This window comes from Saimiri boliviensis, chromosome 5, assembly GCF_048565385.1.
Source record: "Saimiri boliviensis isolate mSaiBol1 chromosome 5, mSaiBol1.pri, whole genome shotgun sequence".
In the NCBI taxonomy this organism is placed as follows: Eukaryota; Metazoa; Chordata; class Mammalia; order Primates; family Cebidae; genus Saimiri; species Saimiri boliviensis.
In genome coordinates, this window is record NC_133453.1 from 130,788,047 (window position 1) to 130,805,249 (window position 17,203).

At 42.3% G+C, this 17,203-nt stretch overlaps 1 protein-coding gene across 5 annotated transcripts in view; it reads left to right on the forward strand.

Moving 5' to 3' along the window:
* AGBL1 (AGBL carboxypeptidase 1) overlaps window positions 1–17,203 on the forward strand; it is a 945,533-nt gene that overhangs the window by 155,469 nt on the left and 772,861 nt on the right. For 4 of the 5 annotated variants that reach the window (XR_012517828.1, XM_074399984.1, XM_074399982.1 and 1 more), the window contains exons 8-14: window positions 3,804–3,978; window positions 4,630–4,697; window positions 9,395–9,511; window positions 10,754–11,334; window positions 12,855–12,938; window positions 13,853–13,939; window positions 16,816–16,964. Coding sequence is in view for 4 of the 5 variants with exons in the window: in XM_074399984.1 (XP_074256085.1) it covers window positions 3,804–3,978; window positions 4,630–4,697; window positions 9,395–9,511; window positions 10,754–11,334; window positions 12,855–12,938; window positions 13,853–13,939; window positions 16,816–16,964 (1,261 nt within the window). In the remaining variant the exon portion in view is untranslated. The remainder of the gene's footprint in view (window positions 1–3,803; window positions 3,979–4,629; window positions 4,698–9,394; window positions 9,512–10,753; window positions 11,335–12,854; window positions 12,939–13,852; window positions 13,940–16,815; window positions 16,965–17,203) is intronic. The other variant, XM_074399983.1, reaches the window with a different exon arrangement.

Consider the following 17,203-nt stretch of genomic DNA (forward strand, 5'->3'; position numbering starts at 1 on the left):
GGGAGAGAGGGGTTATGCCAGGCAGGAGTTGAAGAGCTGCTGTGTCACCTGAGACCTGAATGATTAAAAGAACCAGTGCCGCGGGGATCTGGAGATGAGGGTTCCAGGGAGAGAAAAAGAAAGTACGTGCCAAGACCGTCAGGTGGGGGAGTAGGGCGGGAGGGGGGTGAGCTTGAGAAACAGACATGGCAGAGCACTGTGAGTGTGGGGGGGACGGCCTGAGATCGAGTTGGAGTCATGGGCAGTGCCAGGGCATTTGGAGCTCCTGGAATCATGATGAGGAGTTTGAATTTTATTTCCATCAACTTTTTTGTTTGTTTGTTTTGTTTTGAGACAGAATCTTGCTCTGTCACCCAGGCTGGAGTGCAGTAGTGCAGTCTTGGCTCAATGCAGCCACTGTCTCCTGGGTTCAAGCAATTCTGCTGCCTCCCAAGTAGCTGGAGTTATAGGCACATGCCACCATGCCAGGCTAATTTTTGTGTTTTTAGTAGAGACAGGTTTCACCGTGCTGGCTCGGCTGGTCTCTATCTCCTGACCTCATGACCCACCTGCCTGGGCCTCCCAAAGTGCTGGGATTACAGGCATGATGCACCTCCCCTGGCCTCCATCAGTTTGTGAGCAGGCACGAAGAGAGCAGAAGACAAGAATTAAAGAGATAGGACCAGATCACATAGAACTCCCTAGGGCATAAAAATAAACTAGAATTTTATTTCTATCAAGCAGGAGACTGACCTGATACAATTTATGCTTTCGTTTTTTCATTTTTGAAGAATTTTAAGTTAATTGTAGTAAAATACATGCCGCAAAATTCACCATCGTAACCATTTTAAGTGTACAGTTTGGTAGGGTTAAGTACATTGTTGTGCAGTCGTTGGTACTACCCATCCGTCTCCAGAACTCTTTTCATCTGGAAAAATTGAAACTCTACCCGTTAAACTGATTCATGCTTTTAAAGGACCATTCTGGCTGCTGTTTGGAAAAGAGATAATCAGAGGGCACAAGGGGAAGGAAAGAGAGCAAGGGGAGGACTTAGAGTGTTTGTAGGAGGTTAGGCAGGAGATGTTGACGGCTTTGGCTACAGAGAAGCAGAGCTGGAATTTAAACCCAGGACTTCATATTCTTAGTTAAAATCCTTTTCCGCTAAAATGCCTTGCTTTGTTATCATGGCAGTTATTACTAGGATTCTGCTCTGAGTAGCTATGACTCCCAGCACCTGCTTGCAGACTCTCAGGAGACTATGAAACTAAGGACGCCATCTTTCTTCCCGCCAGCTAATACGAAGTGCTTACTGTTAGGCACTTTGCCTACTTCAATGCATTTAATTCGCACACGGCATTGTGAGTGAGGTTGTGTTATCATCTCCACTTTGCAGATGAAGAAGACACCGTGGCACAGAGGAGTGTATTAATTTGCCAGGGTTATGAAGTTAGCAATCTTCAGTCCAGGATTAAAACTCACATAGTCTGGCTCCAGGACCTGAGCAGTTTGCTCTTACTCTGTCTTGCCCATATATCATGCAAGTAGGGTAATTATTATTCCAAAGCGAATTCAAAGATGTTAACTGTGACGGAAGCATTGACTGTTTTAAGCATTCTCATATTTCATCATCCCTTCCAAGTAGTCGACATGTTATTGAGAGTGATGGGAAAAGGGAGCCTAAGATCTCACCTTTGCCTCCAGTTCTGAGACATTGGTTCTTAAGGATCCTGTTTCCTGGAGTCTTGTCTTTTTCTTCCTGGGCACCCCTCCCCTGCCTCAGCTTCGTCTTGGCCCTGCACACACCAATCCATTGAGGGAAATGTTGACAAATGAATTCGAGAATTTCTGTTACCTTGAAACTAACAATCTCTGCCTTCGTTAAGTATTTCCCCTACAGTGCAGCAGACAGCAAATACAGCATGATTCCTAATGCCTTGGGTTTTACAGATTTAATGCTTCCTCCAGCCTCTAAAATCAGTTCACGGTACGGCCCAGTTTTTCAGAACATTTGAACGTGGCCTCTTGCTTTCACTTACTTTTCACTTGTACCATTCCACCAAAGAAAAGGACATGATTACCTTTTATCATCAAAGACCATCACAGACATACCTGCGTTCCAAAATGTTGACATTTTTAACTGAGTTCCCTGGCTTGGGCTGGCTCTATCTCTACCAAGGTTGGAGCTTAGAACATTATCTCTGGCAAGCCATCTCCTTCACCTTCTTGCTTCCTCCTTCCGTCTCTGTTTTATTTTTTTCCCATTATGAAACACTAGAGACCTTTTGACCAGATCAAGGGGTGAAGCAGCTTCAACTGTTCATTAGCCTCCGTAATGAATTAGCCAAAACGAATTCATTTTCCACTGAGAGTATTTCCAGCTGTGTGTTCTGAGGCTGTTAATTCGGGACACCTGGTTGGTATGACTGGCACACATTGAAGGAGAGAGAACATTCTTGATTGCATTAAGACATTTCATTTTGAAAGTTGGCTTACTTAAGGCTGGGCACGGTGGCTCATGCCTGTAATCCCAGCACTCTGGGAGGCAGAGGTGGTTGGACCTCCTGAGGTCGGGAGTTCGAGATCAGTCTGACCAACATGATGAAACCCTGTCTCTGCTAAAAGTACAAAAATTAGCTGGGCGTGGTGGCGCATGCCTGTAATCCCAGCTACTCAGGAGGCTGAGGCAGAAGAATTGCTTGAACCCAGGAGTTGGAGGTTGCAGTGAGCCAAGATCATGCCACTGCATTTCAACCTGGGTGACTGAGCAAGACTCTGTCTTAAAAAGGGAAGAAAAGAAAGTTGGCTTACTTATATTTTGCGGTCATTTGGGTAGCTTAAATTCATGGATAAATTTTTATTATTTTTTCCTTCCGTGTTCTTTCATGTGGAAGTATCTGTAATGCTGAGTCTAGAGATGGCACAGATATTCACGCTGCCCTGTGGTGGGTCCTTAGCATCCACCATCTCCACTTCTGTGGCTTATTGGCCTCAGAGCTTGCTGCACTCTTTAGGAATAGCAAACTGGGGCCCCCACTAGTCACCTTCCTGTACCAAGTCAGTAGACAAAACACATTTACAGAGATACTGAAGAAAACGGTTGTGCTTTTGCCAAAGAGAAACTGAACTATAGTCAACTCTGTCTCTCAATTTAGTGAACTTGTTCTTACATTTTTCACAGTGTCTGAGAAGAAGGGTCTTGTCATGTTCCATCAGTATCAAAATGTTACATCTGCAAACCCAATTTTTCTCTGATTTGGGAAGGTACCAAGAGGGATCAACACTGTGGGCTTTGAGAAGAGGCATGTAATTTAATTTAGGTACTTGGGATTCACTTAGTCTTTTCTTCTGATTTTATGTTTTATCTTTTTTTAAAAAATATTTTTCTCCTCAGAAGACAGCTGAAAGAGAAAAGCAAGACTTCTATCAATTCAGCTGTTCATTCCCTAACATAGGCAATAATTCACAGTGACACATGGGTGGCTGAGAAAAGACACCGACCTCCCCTTCCCCCAGCGATCCTGAGCAATGTCTTGCCTTAGGCGCAGCGTCCTTTGAAAGAATTTGAAGTCTATATTCAGACTGTATTCATTGCCACAATGTCTGAAATGTGCAAGAGACAGAGATGTGCCGATCCCACATTAGACAAAATTCTATGTTAGAATGTTCAGATTTGACACTCTACATTAAGGGTGTTTATGGTCTGTCCATGTAGGCTGTGTGTAATTCATTAGCGGAAATACAGCTAGGAGATTGTTATTAGCTGTGTTACAGCTAGGGGACTGTGCTCAGATGTCGACGTCTGCTATCATCTTCCCTTTGCTCAGGACTGCCTGGATGACGAGAGCATGGAGCCCGTCATCGCCGTGGTGCTTCAGATCCTGAGGCGGTGCCACCCTAAGAGTCTCCTACCCTTGGTCACAGCCAGCAGTGCCTATGCCTTCCCAGTCCCCGGGAGCATCACCTCTGAACCTCCACATGATCTACTTGAAGGTAGAATAAGTGGGTAACTACGACCTTGAAGATGAGTTTTTGCATTTTGACAATGTTTCCCAGGAACGTGGATGAAAACAGAATTAGCTGTTTTTTAGGTCCTCCGTAATTGTCCGTTAAGTTAATTAGAGACATAGATGAAAAAGCAGTTTGCATTTTCATAAATAGGGTGAGAAAATACCAAGCTCACTTATTTTGTTCTTCATTATTAACTGTTTCTGCGTTGCCCGGTAGCTATCAAATGCCTGTATAGTCATCTCAGCTAATTAAAAAAAAAAAAAGTCTATTTAGAATCCCATGATTGAATCTCTGAAGCATACTGACTGATGGTGGAATTAATTTGCCCTAAGGATGAAATATAAATAAAATTCTTGTTATTTACAACTGCAGGCCAGTCATATTGGAATATTTGAAAGTATTATTATTTAATGTCTAGGAAGATCTTCCTGTCAAAAGATCCTAGTAGGAACAGGTTTTCTATAGGTATAATTGTACCACAGTGGTACAAGATGCCTTCTATGCCTTCTGTAACGTGCTTCATCAAAAACTTAGGGGCTCAATCAAGGTAATACTTAAGTTATAACACATTTTGCATGTATGTGATCTCTAACCTTTGGCAATGCTTATTGCATGACGCATAACCTCTTTTCCCCCTTCCAGAGGATTTTGAAGATGATGGTGAGGAGGAGGTGGACAAAGACTCTGATTCTGAAGATGGAAAAGTGGAAGTATGTACACCAGCCCATGCTTCTAATGATGTCCATATTCACATCATGCACAGAAAAATATCACTTCCGGTGTTTGCCCAAGCCCAGTGTAAATTTTAAGAACTGACTTTAGTACTGCCACTCAGTGGTAGCGACGCTCAGTAAATGACAGCTACTGTTATTGATTTTCAAGTTGTCATTTTCATCTTGGTAGGCCTGGTATAATGTCTCATTGTAAAGTCAGAGGCTGTCCTATCCACTATTAAGACGCCGATATTCCATTCAGATGAGCTTTAGGTACACGCGTAACACCTGGAGTTGGTATATTTAATAAGACCATTTAAAGACCCTAGAAAGATTTTCCAGGATCCTTTCTAGTAGATCTCATCTGTCTTCATAAGTCACTCTTCTTATCCTTTCTGCATACGGTTGTTGCTTGTACAGTTCCGCTGACATCAGAGTCTGTGAATTGTTTTCCCGTAACTTGCACAGTGCACAACCTGGCCAACAGAGAAGTGCTACTCTTTGGGCTCCCTCCCAAAAAGACCTATCCTATAGAACAGAGGTTGGTGAACTTCCTATTAAAAAATCCAGTAGTAGCCGGGTGCGGTGGCTCATGCCTGTAATCCCAGCACTTTGGGAGGCCGAGGCAGGCAGATCACGAGGTGAGGAGGTCAAGATCATCCTGGCTAACACAGTGAAACCCCCCTCTACTAAAAATAGAAAAAAATTAGCCAGGCGTGGTGCCATGTGCCTATAGTCCCAGCTACTCAGGAGGCTAAGGCAGGAGAATTGCTGGAACCTGGCAGGTGAGGAGGTTGCAGTGAGCAGAGATCACACCACTACACTCTTGCCTGGGCAACAGAGTGAGACTCCATCTCAAAAAAAAAAAAAAAAAAGTCCAATAGTAATTATTTTAGGCTTTGTAGAACACACAGTCTTTGTCACAACTGTTCAGCTTTGTGGTAGCACAAAACAGTTACAGACAATTTGTAAATAAATGGGCATGGCTGTGTTCCAAGCAATCTTTATGTACAGAAATAAGCAGTGAGACATAGTTTATGGACTGTTTTTCTACAGCAAGGTTTCTAGACCTTGGCACTGTTGGCATTTAGACTGGATACTTCTTGGTTGTGGGAGGTTGCCCTGTGCATCGTAGGATGTTTGGAGGCACTGCTGACCTCTACCCACTGGATATTAGTAGTGCCTACCTCGTTCCCCCCCAGGCATGAGCCAAAAGTATCTCTAAGACTTGCCAGAGTCACCCCTAGTTGAGGACTACTGCTCTAGAATAAGACTTTGTCTATGAATTATAATACTGTTTCCATTTCTATTGGTGGACGTGGACTTTGACAAATTCCTTTAAGTTGCAGTTTCTTAATTTCATCATCTGTAAAATAAGACTCGGTAAATTAAAGTAAATGCTGCCTTTTATGACATTTCCTGGGGATGAAACTCAAATTTAAAAAATCAATTTTTTCCCCTCCTTTCATTTCTCTCCTTCGTTCCTATCTGTCTAGAAAGAAAGAGGCTTTTGAGTTTTCCATCACGATACCCACTCACCTTGCTGATGGTAGTATTTGCAGACAGGGACTTAGCTACATCTGTAGGTTTAGACTGCTATTGACACTCTGGTGTTCTTTGGGTTTTGTTGATAAATAGAATCATTTCTGAAGTCATCAGTAGCAAATTGGTTCTTTGCTGTGGCTTGGTGGTGCAGGCCTATGGAGTATGTGCAGAATTATTGGAATAACACTGTGCTGCTGCAGTCATTCATCAACGCCACTTCCCCGCCCTTCTTGCTTGCTCTTGGATAACTGAATGTCTGATGCAGAGTGTCACTCACCCCATGTATCTGATGGGAAGGGACCGGGTGCACAACAGTGCCTGATGTCCCACAGCATGGGAGGGAAGGCATTCGGATACTTTCCTGTGCTCTGCAGAGGTTGAAGCGGTGGGGTAGAGAGAAACCTAAACAGGTAAATAAACTCAATTGGGAAAGAAGCACGAGACAAATTGGTAAGAGCTTGAAAGCTGTTCATCAAAAGGCTTCAAGCCAAGGCAAGAAGGCGAGAAGTCAGTGTGAGCATGAGTTGTGGAGATGGAGAGGAACATGAGAGTCAGGGCTTGATTTGGAGGCACAGCAAGAGCAAGGACACAGGTGCTTCAGAAAACTGGATTTTCCCCAGGGAACCCAGCAGCATTTACTGCCAGAGGTGTGAACCAGAAGTCAGGCATAATTTATTTCTGCTCACAGAACTGATCCGGGTCTTAAACCTGTGGCCTTCCCATTTGACAATCTTAGGTAATAATTGAGACCAGCCTCTTAAAAAGAATGATTAAGAGGATCTTTTATCTGTAAAGGGTCATGAGAGTGGAAAGTAGGGTGGTGTGCTTTGATTGAAAATTGCCAGGGTCAATGTATTAGATGTGGGCTCTGTTCACATACATGAGCATTAGACTCAGACAAACTCTGAAGAAGAGAATGGTAAACAGAGTGAATTCAAGCTCTTGCTTCCTTCTTCCTTCCTTTCCTTTCTTTTTAATTTTTTAAATTCCTTTCAGGCACTTTCTTGGGTATGATCCATATGCAACATGCTAAATTCTTGGGGATGTTAATATGAAACACAAACAGATAAGATGACATAGTTTTTATCTTCAAAGAGTTCATAGTCTATTGAACTTGGAGTTTGTCCTTATTAAGTGTTAAAAACACCACCTTCAATGGAGTGGTGAACTCAGATCTGAGGCAGTCGAAAGACAATGTCTAAAAGGTCCAACCTATGGAACAAGAGCCAGAAGGAATGACCTGGATTAGGCAGGTACCAGAATTCTAGTTGGTAAAGGACTGCCTGGGATGCTGTGATGACACAGAAGCAAGTCCATCTCCAGATTAGTATAAATGCCTTTTATAAGAAATACAAAAGGAAGTTGCAACCTGGCTGAGACTAAGCTCCAGAACTTTGAAGGTCAGAAATAGTCTCTGTCACAATGATTAAACTTCCCTGTTGCACTGAGAAAACAGCCATGACCAAATGAATGGGTGTGGCTCTGTTCCAATAAAACTTTATTGACAAAAACAACCAGTGGGCCATAGTTCATTAACCCCAGCTCTAAGGTTAAGTGGGTCACCTAGTCACATGTGGAATGAATTAGATTGCAGCTCTTGGGTTGCATGACTCTTTTCTGCTCAGATGCACTGGTTGGAGCACAACCTTACTGGTGGGGACATTCTTCCCAGTGGCCTTTCAGGTTGTGTTTCCATTTGTGCCACCCTGTGCCATGGCTGAGTGTGCAGTGGAGGGAGTGGAGACAAGCAGAAACTGATAGATAAAGCTGGAAAGGACAAGAATAGTAGTCATGGATTTGGTCATGGTGTGTACTATACCTGAAATATTATTAAATGAAACACATGGGAATTACTTTTAATTTAAAGTTTGGGGAAAAATTGTGAAACATAGATGGATTTTTTCCCTCTTGGATCAGGAATACAAACATCTATTTTACACATTTATTGAGTTTAATCTTTCAGGACTCGCAGATTTTTCCTTAACTAATGAAATATACTTGTAAAACATACGGTATGTTTTTTTTTTTCCCTCTATTTCATTAAGGAAACTTGATCTAGGATGTAGAAAGATGAAGAGACTGGGCTGGTTGATTCCTGGTGTCTTTTCTTTGTAAGACCCTACAACCCTTGGTATTCAGAGGAGAGTCACCATCATCATTAAATTGTTTTGAAATCATGATCTATTGAGAATAAAAAATAAAGTGCCTGGGATTGTTCAATCCAATAAGTAAAAGAGTGGTGGTGCCTTGGTAAACTTTTATATATGCAAAGGGACAAAGGTACAGTAGGAGAATACCAGCTCCTCCCAGGTCTTTAAGGATCAATATAATTTCTCTCCTAGTTCTCAAATCTCGCCTCCTGCAATCTTCCTCTTATTTTGTATGCATCAGCCACCTTCTTTCTATAAGCAAATTCCAGCTTTTCCTTCTGCTAGTAATTCACTTCTAGGCCTGCACATACTTGGCTTTTTTTTGTCATGTAGGTTTCAGTTGAAACATTACCTCCTTGTGAGTCCAACTCAGATCTCCTAATCTAAACAGCCTCTCATTCCTCAATCTTAGTCATATCACTCTCTTTTATCATTTCAAGCGCAGTTATCACTGTTGAAAATTAACTTATTCATTTGTTTACTTTCTTCTTTACTGTTTTTCTTTTCTCACTAAAAGGCAAATTCCATGGGAGCATGAACGTTTGTCTGTTCCGTTATGACTGAACCTTCAATACCTAGAAGAGTACCTACTCACAGTAGGTGCTGATGAAATGTTTGTGAAAAGATGGACAAGCCTAAATGACAAAGATAGATAAAGAGCAACAGTGATTACAATGAAGTTGATGATAGTGGCGATGAGATAAAGAATTTATTTCATCATGTGTTTTATTGATTAGTTTATATCATTTTAAACAAATTTTTACTTCTGATGAAGGCTGATAAATACTGACATACATGCTGAGACAAGTTGTTTATCTTCTTTTTATTTTAAAAATATAATCCAGCATAACAAATTCCTCACTGGTTAGGCTAGTGCTATAATTTGGAGGCAAGAAAACCACGTCCTAAGATTCTGAAGAAGCACATACGTGGCTTGTCTTGATGCTTCTCAGGGTGGATTTCCTGATTGTAATCTCTTCTATGAATATTCCTTTGTAGGATGATGACTTGGAAACAGATGTGGACAAACTGAGTTCCAAACCTGGTCTGGACCGGCCTGAAGAGGAGCTGATGCAGTATGAGGCCGTGTGTCCTGAGCTCTCCTGCAGCTCTGAGGTAGGACCCGTGCTGCAGTTCTGATCTTGGATGACGTATGATGGGTTCTTTGCAGATCCTGGGAGGCCAAACCAGGGTGTCCAGATGGGAAGCATTGCTCATCATTAGCTATATGCTTCTGGGCTCTTCCTTAGAGAAAAGCAAAATGCTAAACAAAATTGGGAAACGGTGGCAAAAATGGGAAAAAGTTAGGATGCATGCAAGGGTTCTTCAATCTGACATGCACGCTTAGGATGAATACTCAGTCATGTGCTGCACAGTGACGTTTCCATTGATGATAGACAACATGCACCACAGTGGTCCCGTAAGATTATAAGACCATATTTTCACTACATCTTTTTATGTTTAGACGCACAAATATCATTGTGTTACTATTGCCTACAGGGTTCAGTACATTAACGTGCTGTACAGGCTGGTAGCCTAGGAGCAACAGGCTCCACCATAGAGTCTAAGTATGCAGTAGGGCAGACCATCTAAGTTTGTGTAAGCACACCCTGCCCCCATGCACTGAAAAAGCAAATAAAAATTCATGATGGTTTAATTGTTCTCATGCCAAAGTGGGAAAATTGTCCTAGATGGCTTTTTTGAGGGTGGACATCCTGATTTCAGGCTTTCTTTGTCAGAAACAAATTGAGAACCTTAGACCTGGTGATGGTAATTCTGTGCCTAGTTGCTGCCATGAATATTTTAGACCTGCTTTTTGATCTCCATTATTTTCTTATGGCCCTTAGAAATAAATCATGAATTTGGCTACATCTAAGGGTAGGAGCTAAGTCACATGTACAGAAGGGAGTTAATATATTCTATTTGACTTCAGAAAGCAGGCAGCGATCAGTAAAAACAGTTTTAGGAAAGGAAATTTCAGTGTAGTATAAATATTTTTTTCAAATAAGCAGAATTATCTTCAAGTGAAAGGCACTGTCTTGGGGTGCAGTGAGGATCCCATAAATATGGTTTTTCAACAAGATTATAATTTAGTGGGGATCTTGAAGCAGATATTTAAATACTGTTTACCATTGGACTAGACCCACCAAAAGCCCCTTCCAGACAGAGTGAGTTTTTATGATTCGGTTATTTATTTGACTCTTGAAGATTAGTCTTTCTTAGTCAACCTTGGAAAATGCTTCCAAGTTCACAGGATTTATGCTTAGCTCTGTGCCCAGAGAGTAAGGACAGGGATCAAATTGTGCTCCCTATCTGGAAGGTCACAGTAACATATTCTATGCCATTTTGAACTTGAAGGAACTGGAGTCCAAACCTGGAGATGATTTGAACCCTGAAAAGACTGAGTTTGCCAATCACCACCACATTCCGACTGCTGCCTTCTCAAAGCAGCATCGCTTCAACAAGGACCAAAGTTCTTGTGGGCAAGAAAGACAAGATGCTGTCCGGTCATCCCTTCTGTGCATGGTGAAGACGGGAAGATCCACTGTGCATCTGGGATCCAAAGGAAAGCCCGTAGTGAGCCCGTACCAAAATGTGCAATCCAATCACCTCGGGAGAGATTCTTCTGCAAGTGAAATCCCTGACATTGAGGATTCCCTGAAAGTGGATGCCTGGGACGTAGATACAATTTTCTGCCAAGGGATGGGTGCCTCCTTTTCCAATTCCAGTAGGACTGGAGAAACTGTCCAAGTAATAGATAAGCTTCTGCAGACACACCCGAAGCGTGTCCCTTTCCACGATCCCTATCTTTATATGGCCAAAGCCAGAAGAACCACCTCTGTGGTGGACTTCAAGATGATGGCATTTCCTGACCTCTGGGGACACTGTCCCCCTCCTGCCACCCAGCCCCTGTTGGAACGCAAATGTGGAGTCCAAAGGTGATGGTGCTACTGACTTGGGAGCTCTGTTTTTTCTGTTTTTTTGGTAATTCGATAAGTGGAATGGTGTACAGATAATTCTACTCTCTGTAGAAAAGTGAGCATTAATCAGGAACGTGTTAAAGCCTTTTGGGAAACTTTGGCCAAACACACAGATTTTCCTCCCTGCAAGGACATTTCAGAATCAAGTGTGGGGTTGCGATAGGCATGCATTTTCTGATGAAAAATTCCTTGAATACATCGAATACAACTCCTTATCCTATCTCCCTTGCAAACCACTGTCCCAAAGAAAGACCATCCAGTTTCTCCAAATACTGGGCTCCATCCTCAAAAGTAGGTTTTCAGAAAAACCAAGAGCTGATTATTTGGGATCTTTTTTCTTGTTTACTGCAAATTGGTATGAGATCTCTTGCTAATAGAAAGGAGGTGATATGCCTCCATTCCACAGCCCCAGCTTTGATAGACCCTGGCTTGGTTTGGAGAATAGTTTTGCCGCTTCACAGAGGAGGGGATGGAAAAGACATTCTCCAGGGAAGAAACACTGGGTGATAGATTATTCCCAGAAGGCAGGAAAGGAAGCTTTACCTAGGGCTCAGCATATAGAGAATAAAATGAAAACTGCTAAAGGCAAAGAAAATATTATTTTCCTTGAAAAAAAATGTATGCACGTACCAAGTCAATGGAGCAAAGTAGGCAGACCAGAAATAAATTATTCTCTTGATGGTAGGTCCCCCAGACTGCTCCCACTTGGGGTCCTGGCTGACATCTCCCACCCTACCCCCTGCACTTTGTCTGTCATGCTCATGTTTTTGAGAAACTGACCACAAGGGCCGTTGTAGCACCATCTCACCTCTGCATAGAACATCTTCCCTCTAAGCCCAGACCTCATGCCCGCCTTTTCCCAGCCTTCCCTCATGCCTCTCCTATGGACTGGGTTGGAAATTCAGATGGTAATCTGAAAGACCTCCTAAGCTTTCTTTCCCTCTCTTAGTTAAATATCACAGATTTTGGTGTTTCTTAGACAGAAGAATGACCTCAGCCTATTGGAGTAGGCAGAGCCCAAGGAACATAAATTGCACAAGGGTACGCGGGCTTATCGGAGCCTCCCAAACCTTGAAGATGCCAGCAGCTTAGTCTTAATGTCTTCCTCAAAACTTTCCCAGTGCAGACCACCCTCTTATTCTCACAGCTAGAAAAGTTCCAAAGTCCCCTAACTCAAGTGCCTTTGATACAATTCTTGAAGCCAAGAATTCTCACATTACTATCGATGTAGTGATAACCAAAATCTAACATTGCTAATTCCTACATTCCTACTTAGTGCAGTTTTATTTTTTGATAAAGAAAGAGGAAGAAGGAGGGCAGGGCCATTTGCACTCTCTGAGCTCAAGACTGAGGCATTATTAAACTCTGTGCTTTCATATTTTTCCGATGACTCCCAGAGTTCTTCCCAGCTGATTATAGGATGAGTGAGCTAAGGAGGGAAGGCTGACCCTTAAAATGTTTTCAATTTTCTTTTTCAGGATCAGGATATTTGAGGATATTCGGAGGCTCATCCAGCCAAGTGATGTTATAAATAAAGTTGTCTTCAGTTTAGATGAGCCTTGGTAGGTAGTCTTGTGCACCTGAGGAATGCGGGGCATGGAGAATTCTGTTAATGGCCTGAGAATAGACATGTTTCCTGTTAGTAATCCACTCCTCCTCCTAAACAGCATCATGGAAATTCAGGTTAAAGATCTATAAGAGAGGCTGGGCGTGGTGGCTCATGCCTGTAATCCCAGCACTTTGGGAGGCCGAGGTGGGCAGATCATGAGGTAAGGAGATTGAGACCATCCTGGCCAACGTGTTTGAAATCCCATCTCTACTAAAATACAAAAAAATTAGCTGAATATGTTGGTATGAGCTTGTAGTCCCAGCTACTCGGGAGGCTGAGGCAGGGAAATCTCTTGAACCCGGGTGGCGGAGGATGCCATGAGCTGAGATCATGCCCCTGCACTACATCCTGGGCAACAGAGTAAGACTCTGTCTCAAAAGAAAAAAAGAAAAAAAAAAGATCTAAAAAATGATGAGTTCGTGTCCTTTGTAGGGACGTGGATGAACCTGGAAACCATCATTCTCAGCAAACTGACACAAGAACAGAAAATCAAACACCACATATTCTCACTCATAGGCAGGTGTTGAACAATGAGAACACATGGACACAGGGAGGGGAGCATCACAATGAGAACACATGGACACAGGGAGGGGTCTGTCTTGGGGAAGTAGGAGAGGGACAGCGGTGGGTGGGGAGTTGGGGAGAGAGAGCATGGGGAGAAATGCCAGATACAGGTGATGGGGAGGAAGGCAGCAAATCACACTGCCACGTGTGTACCTATGCAACAATCTTGCATGTTCTTCACATGTACCCCCAAACCAAAAGTGCAATAAAAAGTCTAAGAGAAAGCTTATCTTTAAGAATCATCACCCTGTTTTCAAGAGTAGCTGTAACACATATGTTCACATGTTCTTTATTTCATTATAGGCCTTTGCAAGATAGTACTTCCAATTGCTTAAAGTTCTTCTCCAAATTTGAATCGGGAAATCTTCGCAAAGTCATCCAAGTGCGTGAGTAAGTAAGGAAAACCACAGGGGGTATCTCTTTGCAGTTCATGAAAGCAAGTTGTGACCGTCTCTTCCCCATGCTCCATTCAGTGACTAGTGACCTCACATTGGTAGCTTGAAATCAGCCATGGTGGGAATATTTATATCACAAAAATTGGCAAACAGTACAAATGAAGGTTTTCGTCTCAGAGAGCCACTTGTTAAACATTCACCAGTACACTACTAGGGAACTCATGGGTATCATAGCTGAGTGAGCCATTCAGTAGAGGTGAACTATTATTGATGTGTCTTATGTTTCAAATAATGGGTCCATAGTTGGGTTTGAGAGCACTTTGATGCCAGGGCTGATTCTGTTGACAGGAAAGGGCACATGGGCTTGCTATTCCTGCACTTCGCCATGCCTGTTGCTCTCATTCCTTAGGTGGCAAATCATCAGCTTCCCAGAGAGAGGTGAACCATCCTACCTGCAGGGGAAGATGGCAGTACCGTGCTCTCTAGCAGAACCTACAGATGAGTAGAGACGGATTTCATAGCCAAGGAAAGTCTAGGGCTGTACAAACTAAAAGGAAATAAAACACAAATGAGTTTTAATTCTTTTTCAGTTTCAGAAGAGACTTCTGTTTTCACTATGTTAAAATTCTTTCTATTAAAGCAGTGTGGATATATTTCCCATATACCAAAAGGCAACATATATGATTCAACTTCTGTGGGTGAACTTCTGAAAAAACAATCCAGAACAGATAATGGTGTGGTGGCCATAGACAGACACCAGGGCCACTTCACCACCTTTCAACCAGGAGACTGAGCAAGTTTCCTAACTCGTTCCATGCCTTTATTTCCTCACTCACAAAATGAGAACAATAATTGCACCTACTTCTTAGGGATTTCATGAGAGCCAAATAATATACTTAAAACTCTTGGAGTAGTACCTGGCACATGGTCAGCACTAAAAAACCATGAGTTTGTGTCATTTGTAGGGACATGGATGAACCTGGAAACCATCATTCTCAGTAAACTGACACAAGAGCAGAAAATCAAACACTGCATGTTCTCACTCATAGGCAGGTGATGCATCTTTACCATGGTTGGAGCTCAGAAGTCAGTGTAGCTGGGACCTCCTTTATATCCACCTGAGGATTCGTTTTTGAAGATTTTCCTTTTCGGGGGAGGTGAAGGGTGATCCTTTTTCTTGTACATAAAATATCTGAAGGAAGCCCAACATATAAAACAGACAAGTTTAACAAATCAGGCTAAACACGAGAAAAACAGTCATGTCAAGATTCGTTCTCAGCCTTCTTTGGATTGTCGGCTTAGCTTCCACTTCTTCCTGTAGCTCCTTTGACTCTTCCTTCTCTCCAGATATCATGTTCAAAGGATCCAGGAGAGGAGACCTGATTATGAGTCTCCTGGTGGGACAGTTATCAGATCAGGATGTGCCTAAGCTTCTGGGCCCGCTCAGGTCTTTTTCTCTGTACATTTCCCTTGGACCAGAGTGTAAAATCCTGAATTCATCAGTTATGATCAGGGTAATAGACACAAATGACAGTAAACACACCTAATTATGGGTAAGGAATTTTTGTGATTACTTTTTGGAGAGAGCACTGTGGGAATAGCAGACAAATTGAGGGTCGCAGCCTTTCCAAGATGTTCTTGTGAGTGCCACTCTGTGGGTTATGCTTTACGTATTGGATGGTGGCTCAGTGGTTAGAATGCGGTGCTCCCAGCGACAGTGTGAGGGCTGGACTTCATCAGATAGCTCTACTTTGCTTTCAGCTGTCTTATACCATGCTATAGCCTTTCATCAATCTCACTACACAAAGCCATTTACTAGGGGTCCCACATGGGAGAATATAAATGGATTGGGGCAAAAACATTCTTCTTTTCAGAAGAGCAACTCAAAGAGAATACCAGGAGGTGAAACAACATTTTTAAAAATAAAATATACTGATAATGTTTAAGTCAAAAGTACATTGCTAGTTCTGTTGCTAGAGATCAGAAAAATAATAACCTTTGGAGATACAGCGAAGGGGGGAGAATTCCTGAGGTCCTCTTGGGGTGCTGGAAATTTCCTATATTGGTGTAATAGTCACACAAGTGGTTTCAGATGTAAATAAATTCATTGAGCTGTATATGCAAGATGTGTGTATTTTATAGCATGGGAGTTATATCACAACGAAAATGAAACAACCCCTGCATTACTCGTCTAATTCATGTTTGTTGTTTTGCTGGGGGATTTATATGTACTAGTTATTTGAGTTTTATCAATAGTACCATAAGTTTAGACACTTCCATTTTCCATATGTGGAAATTGAGGCTCAAAAGTAATACTGATCATCAAATAGTAATGTTGTATCCAAACCAGACGAGGTTGAATTTTCTCTGGTATATGGCACACCTGCATTTTTTCTAGCTAGATAAAATCTTCATTACAGTTCAATAAAAATATATGCTAATATTTTCAAATAATAAAAAGAGTGGAATTGGAATGTTATTAACACAAAAGAAGTGTTAAATGCTTAGGTGATAAATATCTCAATTACCCTGATTTGATCATCACGCATCGTATTATTGTGTCAAAATATTACATGTATCCCATAAATAAGTACAACTATTGTGCGTCCATAATAATTTTTTAAAAAAATTTAAAAATATGCACTACTGTGTAATTGACTCTTCTAAAACAAAGAAGCACCCTTACCGCCACGAATTTTCAAAACCTGTACCCAATATTGTGATATCAGGATAAGTATAACTCACCAGCTAGCTGAGATCCTGGGTCTTAGATCTGTATAACCCAAAGCCTGAAACATGTAGATGCTCAGTGTTTCAAGGTTACCTTAAAGCCTTTCTGGATAACCCTCCGGTCTTGCTTCTGATCTGCAGGTTGGAGTATGACCTGTTGGTCAATGCCGACGTGAACAGCTCCCAGCACCAACAGTGGTTCTACTTCCGGGTGAGCGGAATGCAGGCGGCCATCCCTTACCGCTTCAACATCATCAACTGCGAGAAGCCCAACAGCCAGTTTAATTATGGTATGAACTCTTGGGGAGCAGGGGCTTTCCCCAGCATGCCAGGAATGAAATCATTTCTTGACTGTTTGGATTCAAAGAGCCTTGCATGGGTGCAGAGGGTTTGAGTTTGGGTGGATTTTTGGGTTGCCAGGTGTGGCAGGCAGGCAGTTGCCCTCAGCAGCACACTGCTATTTTAGCGGGGAGGCTGGGTGGCCTCACTCTGCGCATGTAATATCCTCTGCTTCCGGATTCCTTTGCTC